This window comes from Tachysurus vachellii, chromosome 13, assembly GCF_030014155.1.
Source record: "Tachysurus vachellii isolate PV-2020 chromosome 13, HZAU_Pvac_v1, whole genome shotgun sequence".
Taxonomy (NCBI): domain Eukaryota; kingdom Metazoa; phylum Chordata; class Actinopteri; order Siluriformes; family Bagridae; genus Tachysurus; species Tachysurus vachellii.
The window spans coordinates 13,874,840-13,888,136 of NC_083472.1; the positions used below are offsets into that span (position 1 = coordinate 13,874,840).

Sequence of the window (13,297 nt, forward strand, 5' to 3'; positions counted from 1 at the left end):
ATGCCTTAATTACTTTCAATGGCTGTGCTTAGGAGTGCAAATTGTTTGTGGCTAGATGTTAGAGGAGAGAAAACAGTACATGCACAAAAACAAAGAGATCCTTTATATTAAAACCTCATCCATGTCAGCACTGCTTGGCAGTTTTTGCAGGTGCTTTGGGTTTGATGCACCACAGTGTGTATATGAAAATTCCCAGAAAGAGCTATCATGAATGTAACAGCGATGTAATGAGAGGGAGAAATTCTCCTCTGACAACTCAGGGTTCAATAGTTTTACAAGCAAAAAAAGATGCCAGGGAGCTTTGCAAAAGAGAACACATAAAGGATACAAAGAATTTTTGTTTTTTTAGAAAAAAAGCAGGTGAATTGTATAAAGCAAGGTCCAGCATAGTAGTAGAGCACAGACGGAGCTGATGAGCATAATAATTAATGGAAATATTAGATTACATCATGTTGTTCACTGGAAGGTCTAATAAAAATAAAGATATATAAAAAAATAAATGAAATGTAATGAGTGCAAATGAAGTGTGTCTATAGGACAAAGGCTGGTTTGTAATAGCAAAAAGCTTAGTTTAATTGTGCATACTAAGATTAAAGTAAAGGGAGACACTATATGTGTGGATTGATAAGGGAAAATGGGGAATGTGGCATGCTGGGGAGGGGGCATGACTGACAGCCCTGACATTTGAGCATCTCTGATGGTCAACAGTGCTTTTGAAGCAAATAAATAGCACCTGGCAAAGGGCTGATTCCAGATCAAGTGTTAACATTGCATTGTATCCCTCACCTTACAGCCTATGGGTGTTTATACTCCCCATCTCTAAAACAGTACTCTTGCTAAAATGTGATGATATGTTGATGTCACAACAGCAGTCTGTGACGGTCACAACACGTATTCCTGACAGACTGTACTAAAAAAAGTCATTATCACTACACAACTGCTGGTTCCACTTGCTGGCAAATAGGTCACAACAGGAAAAAACAACAATGTGATTAAAGTCCTCTTAACCTCCTGCCAACTGCTGACATTTCAGTTCCAATAGAAAGACTTCACAATCAATTCTTATTGCAACTCAGAGATCCCTCAAGAAGGAGAGGCATATATTGGCTACTTTTCCTTTGTGTCAAGATGTACTGATGTGAATGTCAAAATCCTTGAAGCTGAAACAAAGTGAGGCATGTGAGAAAGAAAAAAGATTAACTCAAATTTCCATGATCAATTTTGACATCCCATCACATATTGACCATTTATTACTCTTGTAATTAGGCTGACACAAGCAAAAAACAGAAATCAATATTACATTGATTAAATGACTTATGCAGAGCACCAACTGCTGAAAAATATCACTAAGCAAGCTTAACCACTGGTGATTACTCAATTTATAAAGCACAAAATACTTATTTGTCTAATAGTTGGATGAAATGGTGTATTAGAATATGTAATTAGCCATAAAAGACATTGTCCACTGATAAGAAACCATCTTAGATCGTACCAACCCATATGGCAATACTGACAAAAAACTAAGGTTCTTCAGAGATCATTCCCTACTATTAAAGGCTGTGTTTCAACTCTCTTTTCCCTATTAGAGACTTTCACTTTATAAGTCCAATTTTACCCATGCTAATTCAATTTGAATTGTAAGGGCCCGGAAACACTCCCATGCTCTTTCATGTATCACATACAACACTTTTGAAACTTTTATTTCTGAAATGACAAAACTAGCAGTGCTATGATAAAAATAAGCCTTACATCATACCTATGGAAAACAGTTCTCTCAATGTTTTCCCAGTTTCTGGTGCTGTGATTGTGGGATCACCAAACATGAATCAGCTGTAATGTGTAATGTGATTTATGGGTGATGGCATTCATCAACATTCATAAATAAGGGCCTGATATCAGCTAAATATAATATAATTTCACATGCATTCATTCATGAACACTTTACCAACAATTAAATGCACACAAACTAGCCTAGTAATGATCAGAAACCTCATACCTGGGTGAAATGTCACAGCCTTGCTGCATGAAAGCTCCTAGTGAGAACCATAGGCTATTGAAGATGCCAAATTCATTGGTCTGCTCCTGGTTCTGTTGGGCCTGATTCTGTGCATTTTGGCTTGACAAGGATCCAGCTTGGTTGGTATTGGTCTCTCTGATTTCCTCACAGTCCTCAGCATGCCACTCATATGGGCTGAAGCGACTGACCAGAAAGAGCACCACACTCACGCCAATGTAGGCAAAGACAATACACATCCAAATCTCATAGGCCAGCGGGTCAAGAAAAGAGAAAACTCCTGGTTTGGACTTGGTGGGCTTCTTGATCATAATTGAAATGCCCAGGCTCATGAAGGGTTTGGAGAAGTCAATGACTTCCTCTCTTACCAATGTAATGGTCAGTGGTGCCACTGCAACATCAGCTTTCTGAGGACAAGAAGGTTCAGTAGCTTAAAATAAGGTGATTCAGAATTGCAATAAAAATAACATATCCATTGATTTTTTCATTTACAAATTATGCAATAATCCATAAGAGGGTGTGAACTACAATTAAAAAAAAATAGATAACAGTGTTAAGAATGACATATATAAGCTTATTGATTTAAGGAAATACTGACAAACAATATGATAAAATAAAGTTTTTAATAAATAATTGCATTTATTATATTATTAATTTAAATATTACTATTGCCATTCAATGTTGTCTGCTAATATTAAGCTTTGGGTTCAATTTAACAGACATTTAGAAGTTTAGAGAAGTTTAGACATTCTGTGAAGACAACAATGGCTGTCGTAATAATTAAATACGTGTTTCATTAATACAGAATTCAATTATTGTGATGTTATCACATGTACGCATATCAAGAATTTCACAATCTTCAAATGTGGCTGAGCCAGTTTGATTTTCTTATTTAACTAAATGTTATATTAATTTAAAACAAAATGACAAATGTACCCCTTCAGTGCAAAATAGAGCCGTAATGAAATAATTTTCTTCATTCTAAATTCGTTTCTTATGGGCCACAAATTTTAAAAAGCCATATACTGATGCAAAGAATATGGACAAAGACAGTGTTGAGACTGATTTTCTGAGAACCTTTTCTAACCTCTCTTCCAGGTCTGTCCTTCATAACACTTAAAAAGGGAGCTCATTCAACTGAGTCAATGCAATTGAAAAAATAAAGAAAGAATTTTTTGTCCATGTCATAAAATTATCCTAGCCATAACAGATGTGTAACAGTCTTCTAATCACAATAATTATGGTGATGAATATTACTTATTTAATGCCAGGGCAGTGAATGAAATTATTAACAATAAATGGTGCTAATTAAAAACATGAAATACTTACTCCGTAAACCAGTTCCCCAACCATCCCATTCCACATCTTAGTCTCTGGATCCCTGGCTCCATACTTCCCATCGGAAACAATCTTGAGTTTGTATTCGTATCCTACATGTTTAGCTATTTCTGCTGCCAGCTCCACACAATAACCTTCATACTTATCATTTCCTACAAGTTTGTCATGATTCTTCTTCAGCATAACATATGGAGATTCCTGTAAATGGGAAAATTGGGTACCATTAATGGCATCAACACAATAATATGATTAACAAAGCAGGATGGGTTCTACATTAGGGAATGGCAGTGGGAAATGCATGCAGCACTCAATAGGGAGGCGTAGCCATGGCTGTCAATGTCAGCTCTTAGGAAAACACAGACAGTATGGATGGCCCTGCTCCACCTATTTACATTTTATATTTACACCATCTCTATTTTTATTTTATTTATTTTTTACAACTAAGCAATTAAGGGTTAAAGGGCTTGCCCAGGAGTCAAGCAAAGGCAGCTTGGTGTACATGGGATTCAAACTCTTGACCATCTGGTCAATATTTCAACATCTTAACCACTTGACTAGGACCTCCTCCCTGCTGGGTCTCTTGGATTCCCCTTTGAGCAATCATGCTACATGACCCTGAGGCACACCCAAGTAAAAGTGAGAGTGATTGAATTAGGACAAATGTTGCACTCTTAAGACTGGGATGGTCAACTAGTGAGCAAGGAGAATGGATATTGGCAGGGTTACCATCCCTCTCCATCCCAAATCATAAAGGTTGCAGGTGGAGTTTTCCAATGTGTTCTTTCCTCTACCTGGTCAAACAATTCTGATGGAGCACCACAAAGACACAGCCTCATGGGTGGTGGTATGCTGTTGTCCTGACCATCTAGTTGAGGATTAAAAATCAGGTGATTTGGGGTGAGCTCAATGCTCAAGGAATTGATATAAGAATAATAGAGTCCCACAGTGACTGCTCCAGATTAGTTGATTTAGGTTGCCAAAGCAGTCAGGTCAGTCATATTTTGTATGGACATTAGAGTAGTTCATGCAGTGTCAACATTTGACACATACCCAAGGTCTGGCAACGGTTAACTGCTTGATCAATTAGGTGCAAAAGTACAGTTTCTGCTAGGGCCATAGGCAGGCGTGTCCTCAAAGTGATAAGACAATGATTGCCGCCTGCCCAAGACCTGTGCCAAAGTGGAGGCGAGACAGTTCCTGGACCTGGCTGGCAATTATAGTCGTTTTTTTCATGTCTCCAGCCCATTAATTGATCTCGCTTAAAAGGGAGCATGAGATCCAGTCCAGTGAATGGAGCTGTGCCATTCACAGGTATCTGTGTGCACCATCAATTAAAAAGCAGCTGAAAACTAAACTTGCATATGAGCCAAAAATAAAATTTCCTTTGAGATGTCCTAGGTCTGCCTCCCATGGAATGATCTAATCATTCTGTCCCAACCCAAGGGACTGTTAGAATCTTTTTGCTGCATATTCTTTTTAACTTAAAAAGAAAAGTATAAACAAACCGTGTGCTCCAAATACACCATTGATTTTAATTTTTTTGGCTAATTGTAGTTAACTTAATTTTCATCTTCATAACTGTCAGGAATGGCAGGCAAGGACCCAAATGCAAGACACAGACCAGATTTTAAATCAAGAGTTTTTAATATGAGCTGGCTTAAAACAGGGGATGCACAGTTCGATATTACAGACAGTCCAATAATGCAAAACACAGGCAATCAAGGCAATATAGGGCAGGCAGAAAACAGGGCGATAAAAAGTCCAAACATCCAAAACCAAAAACTGAGCAGTACAGGCCAGGCAGGAAACAGCAACTAGAAAAACAGGCAGGGTCAAACCACCCAGAAGTATCACAGGGCAGGCAGAATCAGGGACCCGGAACAGGCAGAAACAAAGCCAGGCAGAGCAGGACCAGGAACAATGGCGGGATGACTTAACAGTAGCACAAGGCAGACTCAGAAGACCATCGGGCAAAGAACTATGTGTGGGCAGCGTCCTTATATAGTGCCAGGTCTCATTAAATGGCCGCCGCCCCAAAGTAAAATCCAAGATGGCCGTCGAAACCGGAAGTGAGTGCCGTGAACTGAGAAGTGTGAAAAGAAGTGCTGACAATAACAGGCTGCAAGGATAAAACCTGGCTGCCTGCCTATGGTCCTCCATAGGCATTATAATGTGTTTTTTCTCAAGGCACAGGAAAATTAAATGTCCAATTTCAGGATGCCAGGTTTGCCTACAGGGATGCAGGGAGAGCTGATCAATCCCATGTCCTCATTCAGTAATTTTTTTTAATAAATTAGTTAAAAACTAGTTAAATTAGTAAAAACAGTTTTTCTTTTTTAAAAATGCTTTTTTAAAAAAAGCCTTGTTTTGGCCATTTGTGAACCATGTTAAATCTTTTGTGGGTTTGAGCTTTTTTGCCATGTCATCAAAATTGATATCCAAAAAACTGGTGAGTTTATTATTAAAATCTTACTGGAGCACAAAAGTGTTTGCAAGAATGCAAATTTATTCATAGATTAACCTCTTAACAAAAATCTCTTATGGTGAAGTATACCCCCAGACAAAACCCTGTGGGAAACAAACCAAATAATAAAAGTTTGCATTGTGTTACTAAAACACAATATATAACTTCCATCCAGGAGAGCAAAAATTTATTTCTGAGGTCTGCTGGGAATTCATTTGGGACTTTGGGACTTTAAAAATAAGATAAAAATGACATCACATCATTAATATTTACAAACATAAAATAACATTTATTGCAAATTGAATGTTTTTAATCTATAACACCATGCCATAGGTTCTAAATTATTATTTAAATTAAGCTAAAAAAAGCCGACCTATTCTAATACCATACCAAGATGGTTGTGACGATGTATGTGCGGTTGTGAAATCCATAGGTGTCATTACTTCCAGAGATGTAGGCTGCTGTGCTCACAAATTTCTCATCCTCATTAAAGTATCCTACCTGAAACCAAAGAAAAGTGATGAGTGCTACAATAAATCCTTCAAAATGTCCCATAAGAAACAATTTACTTGTAATTTAAGTGATTAATTTAGTACACTCTCAAACATGGTAATAAACTGAACAAATAAAACTTGTAACCCTAGGAATGCTTTATATAAATCAGCAGGATATGTAGATATTTCTGCAAATGTTATTTTGAACCAAGTACCTAGATGGCAGATGCATGTCAGTACCATTCTGTAACAATTTCATTTTATACTACAGACAGACACCTAGCTGTCCTCTTGTCAAATCAATACAGTGTTAAAAAAGTGTTGGCCCCCTTATTAAAGTGTGAAAAACATGCAAAAAATAAAAAATCTGGAAAATCACCAACACTTTTTCACACCTCTGTATATAATCTATAGCTTAAAAAAAACACATGATAATTTTATGTCTGTTTTCTGTGATACCTGTTACATTTTATGCTTAAAATGTCTGCACTTACTTTCTTTGGCCCTGTTGCCTTCAGCTCCATTACACTGATGGTGTAGTTTATTCGCCGGCCTTTCTCATTAAACTGGATGTGTCCTGTTACACCTTCAATCCGAACCTAAGACAGAACCACAAGAGCCTGCTATAGTTAGACAATGATATAAAACATTACATCCCAAATGAACACTAGGCTCAGTGACAGGTGTCTGAGAAGATGGCCTCAACTCCATTAGTCACATCTGACACAGTATGTCTTCAACACTGATTACAGCACAGATCTGGGGACTTCCTCAAACAAAAATATATATATTTATGACAGGAAATACACCTGCAGTTGCAAATTCAATATTTAATTTATATTCTGTATGAAGAGAGCTTATTGAGTTGCAGATTGTTTCCCCCTAGTAAAATAAACTTTTTTTCACAGACCATGTATCATAATGCCTGCCAAATCATTTATTTTGTTTTTGTACACAATATTGCCAAAAGCCCGTGGAGACCTGACCCTCACACCAATATATTGGTTGGGGATGTGGTAAAATAGTGGTTAAGGTGTTGATCGGAAGGTTTCCTGATCTCTTGATTAGTTGTGTAAAGTGAGATAAAATGTAAGTTGCTCTGTATAAGGGCATCTGCCAAAAGTCATGAATGTATAAAATGTATATTGGTATTCCCCACACTGATTCCACAAAGATAACAGCAAAAAATTATATAGGCTTGTCTTTTATGCTGTGGCATTACTGGATTACTGTGTCATTTGCTGTAACTAAGGAGGCCAAACCACCATGGCAATGCACCTGGGCACAAATTGATGATGACCTGTTTTGCCAAAAGTAAGGTAGAAGAACTTGAATGGTGACTTTAAGCCTGAATACTTTTTGGATAATTTAAGATGGCCTCCTTGTATGACATTAGTGCCCAAACTTACAAATTTGCTTATGGTTTAATGGCCCACAGTCATGTTATCTAGAGGAAAGTCTTTCCAAAATGGAGATTATTCTATCAAAAACATAATATGTGATGGTCAGGAGTCCAAATACATTTGGCGTGGCCATATTTTTTATCACACATTTTTAAATCTCTACCAGCACAGTTACGTAAATGTATGTAGGCTCTACTGTACTGTAGGTTCATTTTCTCTCTACAAATTTGTTTAATTGTATACTATTTGCTCTGTTACATTTGATTGTGACATGATCACTGACTAATCAACATGCATATTATAAAAGAAAATAGAGGTGGATATTGTTTTATATAATTTATTCAAACCTCTGAGAATATATTCATGTATCTCTGAGTTTGTATGTATTTTTCTCTTTCTATGTGTATGTGCATATATTAGCAAGAATATTTGTCTCTTAAAGTAGTGTACCTGCTGCAAAGCTCTCTGAATGTCAATGCCTTGACCCCAGGGGGCTGGTGGGTTTGCAAGGCATTCACCAGCATTGCCACGCCGTGATATGTCAATCCTCTGCCTGCGGAGATTCTGAAAAGCTGTAGACATCACTTTAACGCCATCATAAGTGAGAGCTCCAGTGTACTGGAAACAAATCAAGAGAACAATAACAGACTATAATGCACAAACCTTTATGTAATTATGTGTATTATATAGAATGGTGTGATGGTCTTCTCAGAAGAAAATATCCCAAGTAATGAAACTATTTATTTGTGATTTATTTTGTAAAATTATAAATATTGCTGTCCATTGGCCCTGTTTGAGGTCACAAAAGCGGCTCATCCAATCCACATACATTTAATTTGGCACAGGTCTTACACTGCGTGCCCTTCCTGACACATCTGGGCTTCAGATGGGCACTAAGAGTAAACCCCTCAGTGTCTGGGTTGGTTCCCTGCCCAGGAATCAATCCTGGGCAGTGATGGTGAGATGATGGAATCCTGCGGCTGAAACCCCCAGGAACACATTTGGATTAAAAATGTATTAATGTTGTATTTGTTTTCTTTCTCTCTTAATCAACTTCTCATTTACTTTATTTAATAGAACCATTCTAAACTGAGATTTGTTTTCTGTTATTTCAGTATTTAAGTAAATAAAATGAAAGGAAAATGGAATTTTGAGATAACTTCCTTTCCTTAGTGTTATAATTGACATAATTTCACTTTGACAAATTATTCACTCTTCATGTCTGAGAGATTCTCCATACTTGTTAATGAGAACAGGAAATTGTGTGGCATGGTACATGGACACAGATTGCTTACCTTCAGTCCTTTCTTTGGTACTCTGGAGTCTTTATTGTCAAAGTCAATCCACTGCTGAACAATTCTGCTGACAACTGGATCCACATAGTTTACAAGCTGGAAGCCCGTCACATTAGCCTCACCTTTCTTAAATTCAGTCAGGTCAATGTCCATAAAGCCCTAGAAGAGAGCAATGTCCCAAAATGTATAGTTAAATCAGTATGTAATAATTTAAACAGTTAAATTCAGTGGATCATTAAGCCTGAAAGAATTCAAAAATAAGAAAGCAACCTCAAATACAAAAATCAACATGCATTGCAATTTTTATATATGCAGTGCTCACCAAAATTATTGGTGTTGATTATGAAAAAAAAACATACATTTAATATGCTCAAACATGCAGATACATGTTTTTTAAACAAAAGTTTTTGGCATTGGTGACAGGTAGATATGATATTTTGTCAGATAAGACATGTTTTTTTACATGGCAGTCTGAGGCAGTCAGAGTTTCTTTAAGTGAGCCACACTATCTGACCAGGCTGAAATATTGCGGGTGGTATCACCTTTGGGGATTGGCCTGAATTTGTTTGTGGTGGATAGCTCTATGATCTGTACATGAAATTTTTTCTATCCTTCTTTACTTCTCTTGAACCAGTCATCAACTGCTGGAACGTTTAATGTTACCATGACTATGGGAATGAGGGGGCTGGTACCTGTGGACACACTGGAGGAGGAGGTAAGGCCAGTGGATGACTGGGCCAGCAAGTTTTGGGCATCCATACATGGGAGGTATTTGCTCCATCTGTTTTGTTTTTGGCTGCAGTGTGCTTGTAAACAACCACTCCACTTAGTTTAAATGCTCTTTGTGGCCATTTGGATTGTGGATGGTAACACGATGTGAGGCTTCAAAAAAAATTCAAACAATGCCTTAACTGTCTTCATCACAGTAGGTAGGACCTTCAGGGGTAATAAATTGCAGGCCTTAGAATCGATCAACTGCTACTAGAACTGTGGTGTGACTATGAGAACAGGGGAGGTCAGTCACAAAATCCACTGCAATGTCGGACCATGGTCAGCAGGAAGGCCAGCAGGCAATTGTGGAGAGGTTCTAGACTGTGTGCAGTTAAAGCAGGACTCAAAATATCCCATTAATACCGCCCATAAAGGCCATCAAAAAGACATTCTGGACTAACCTAGTTGTTCCGTGAGTGCCTGGGTGACCAGAGCTGGGAAAGGTGTGCACCCCTGGATAGTTCTCTGTCAGAGACTGGTAGGTACATATTGTCAAGTGGATGGGCACTCACTGTTAGAGCTTCATAGAATTGAGCATGCTGAATCTCTTCCACAATATCCCAGCATATAGGAGCTATTATAAGAGAAGGGGGCATGATGGGTTTGCGGACATCTTTGTTTCAGGGGTCATGGAATCAGGAGAGGGCATCTGCTTTACCATTTTGGGTGCCTGGTCAATACATGACTGTAACGCTAAAACAGAGGAACAATAGCACACACTTGGCTTGGCGGGGGTTCAAGGATTTGGCATTCTTGTTAAATTGCAGATTCTTGTGGTCAGATATAACCTGGAATGGGCAGCAGGCTCCATCCAACCAGTGTCTCCACTTCTCAAGTGCTTTCTTTATTGAAAGCAGTTCACGGTTACATCGTAATTTGCTTTAGCCAGGGTGAGTTTTCTGGAGAAGAATGCAAAGAGGAATAGTTTCATGGGGGTTCCATGTCTTTGGGACAGGACAGCTCCTATTCCACAGCAGGAGGTGTCAACTTCCACCATAAAAAGAGAGATTGGGGTTAGGGTAATGTAGAATGGGAATTGTAGTGAAGCTCTGCATAAGCTGCTTAAAAGCTCTTTGGGCCATCTCTGACCAAAAGAGCTTCTTAGGCTTTCCATGTATCAAGGCTGTAAGAGGTGTAGCCATGGAACTATAATTATGAATGAACCATCAGTAAAAGTATGCAAAGCCAAGAAACCATTGTCCTTCATACTTGACAGGATTGGCAACAGAGTTACTGCTTTCACTTCACTTAAGTCCATTTCCATCCCCTGGTTGCTGACGAGGTAGCTCAGAAAGGCTTTGGTGCTCTGTTGAAATTCGCATTTCAACATGGTTAATGTGGGATTCATATGTCATACCATGGGTTTCAACCTCGTTTACAATTGAAAAACCACCGGTGAGTTTGTCAGGTTGTACAGAATCACTAAGTATTTGTAGTGACCTGATAATGTCTTCCACTTGTCCCTCTCTCATATCCAGATTAAGTTATTAATTAATCCCCAGGGCCGAGGGTACCAGAAGTAACAGTAATCAGAACAGGTAGATGTATCAGATTGTAATTGTGTTGAGTCCATCATAATCAATGCAGGTCCTTAGCCCACTGTCATTTTTATCAACAAAGTAAAATCATGAGGCTTTTTTAATGTAATCCTCCATGGCCTATGTCCCACCTTAGCCACCTGCTTGGACAACCTCCTTGGAAACCAGCTTCCTAAACATCTAAACACGCCAGTTCACCATGTTCAAGAGTGGTGTCCCCACTCCCAGCCACTCGAAGCCCATGCAGCCAGCTAGGAAGCAAGTCACCCTGGAAAAGTACCAATGCCATCTATGGTTGCAACTCTGCTTATACTGTGGCCAAGATGAGAACCACTGCGCCTCCTGTCCTGAAAAAACAGCTCCATCTACCTGCACTTATAGGTTACAATTACTGGGGCAGATTCCATACAGTAATTAACACTAGTAATGAATGGAATAATCCATGTGTAGTGTGTTTTAAACAACAGTCAAGCAAAAATCCAAAACAGTGCGTGAAATGCAAAGTGGAAAAAACTGGCAAAAGATCAGAAACCATCAAATAAACACAAATCCAACAAAAAGCAAATCCAAAACACAGGTAATTCAAAATAACAGAGCAAAGTTCATACACAATGGCAAAATGCAATGGAGAACAATGAACAGCTCAGTAAGCAAATAAACCGACAATACTTTGCGCCATAGAACAGCGTTAGCATGGCTTATATGTTCATGAAACCGGATGTGTACTGAGAAACCCAGAAGTGCTCAATATTCCAGAGAGTGCAGGTGGTGACATTACATTACTATTATCATTATTATTATTATTTCAAAAAATATTTTGTGACACCCCTGAGAGAATAACAGAACATCTTCCTGAAGAGTATGTTTCATATTGTTAGATTTTGGCATATTAATGTCCTATTGCAATTCAAATAGGAACTAGATGTGTTTATTTAAACTTTCAGTGATAAGTTGAATGTATGTTTGACTTATTATCTCATTTTAAGTTCTATGCCCAAATCTAAACCTGATATAGCGCTGAAATATCTTATTTTTAACAGTGGATATTTGGTGCCCTACCAGTACCCCAAAGCCCCTGGTGCAGTGCCACTGTAGTCATTCCCAAACCTGATGGCAGATTACATCTGTGCAATGACTTTAGGTAGCTAAATCAGGTGTCAGAGTTCCATAGTTACCAACTAACCCACACTGATGACCTGGTAGAGAGACTGAGTTGACCTGACAATGGGCATCAGTGCTGTGACAATCTTTACACAGATGCTCTCTCAAGGAAGTACGCCCTGTGGGGCCAATGCTCAGTGGCAGTAGACTCGGAGCTGAGGGTGGACTACTGTGACGACGGAGCGCACCCCACCATCAATCAACAATCAACAGATTTTTCACTCCTATTGCTGTGGTGATGAAGGGACAGTGCTGCTTCAGCACCATCATCCTAGACAGTGTGCTCTCTCACAGGAGCAAGGCAAGTGTGAAAAAATACTGTAAAGTAAAAATGCTGTCAAAAATAAAAGTGTTAATAGTTTATTGTGGTCAATTAACAAAATGAAATGTAAATTAAAAGAAGAAAAGTCCAAATAAAACCATCACTTCCAGGACTCTTTGCTCTTCTCTACACTTAAGATAGTTCTTAATGACATTGGCTGTCTGTTTGGGATTGTTGTCCTGCTGCAGAATAAATTTGGGGTAAATCAGATGCCTCCCTGATAGTATTGCATGGATAATTATATGTCTGTATTTCTTAGCATTGAGAACACCATTAATCCTGACCAAATCTAAAACTCCATTTGCAGAAATGTAACCTCATATTTGTGAGGAACCTCCACCATCCTTCATTGCTGCCTGCAGACACTCATTATTCTTTCAACCTCTAGCCTTTCTTCAAACAACCTGCCTCCTGCTATAACTACACCAGGTTACGTATGTAACCCGGTTCCCTGAGAAGGGAACGAGACTCTGCATTAGGGCTGTCGCTATGGGAAT

General features: G+C 38.6%; 1 protein-coding gene across 1 annotated transcript in view; it reads right to left on the reverse strand.

Moving 5' to 3' along the window:
* The window catches only part of gria1a (glutamate receptor, ionotropic, AMPA 1a), an 88,473-nt gene that overhangs the window by 27,929 nt on the left and 47,247 nt on the right, over positions 1-13,297 (reverse strand). Inside the window, exons 6-11 of the mRNA XM_060885345.1 lie at positions 9,009-9,167; positions 8,164-8,331; positions 6,805-6,909; positions 6,207-6,317; positions 3,344-3,550; positions 1,997-2,421 (exon numbers count right to left, since the gene is read on the reverse strand). Of these exons, the coding sequence (XP_060741328.1) occupies positions 1,997-2,421; positions 3,344-3,550; positions 6,207-6,317; positions 6,805-6,909; positions 8,164-8,331; positions 9,009-9,167 (1,175 nt within the window). The remainder of the gene's footprint in view (positions 1-1,996; positions 2,422-3,343; positions 3,551-6,206; positions 6,318-6,804; positions 6,910-8,163; positions 8,332-9,008; positions 9,168-13,297) is intronic.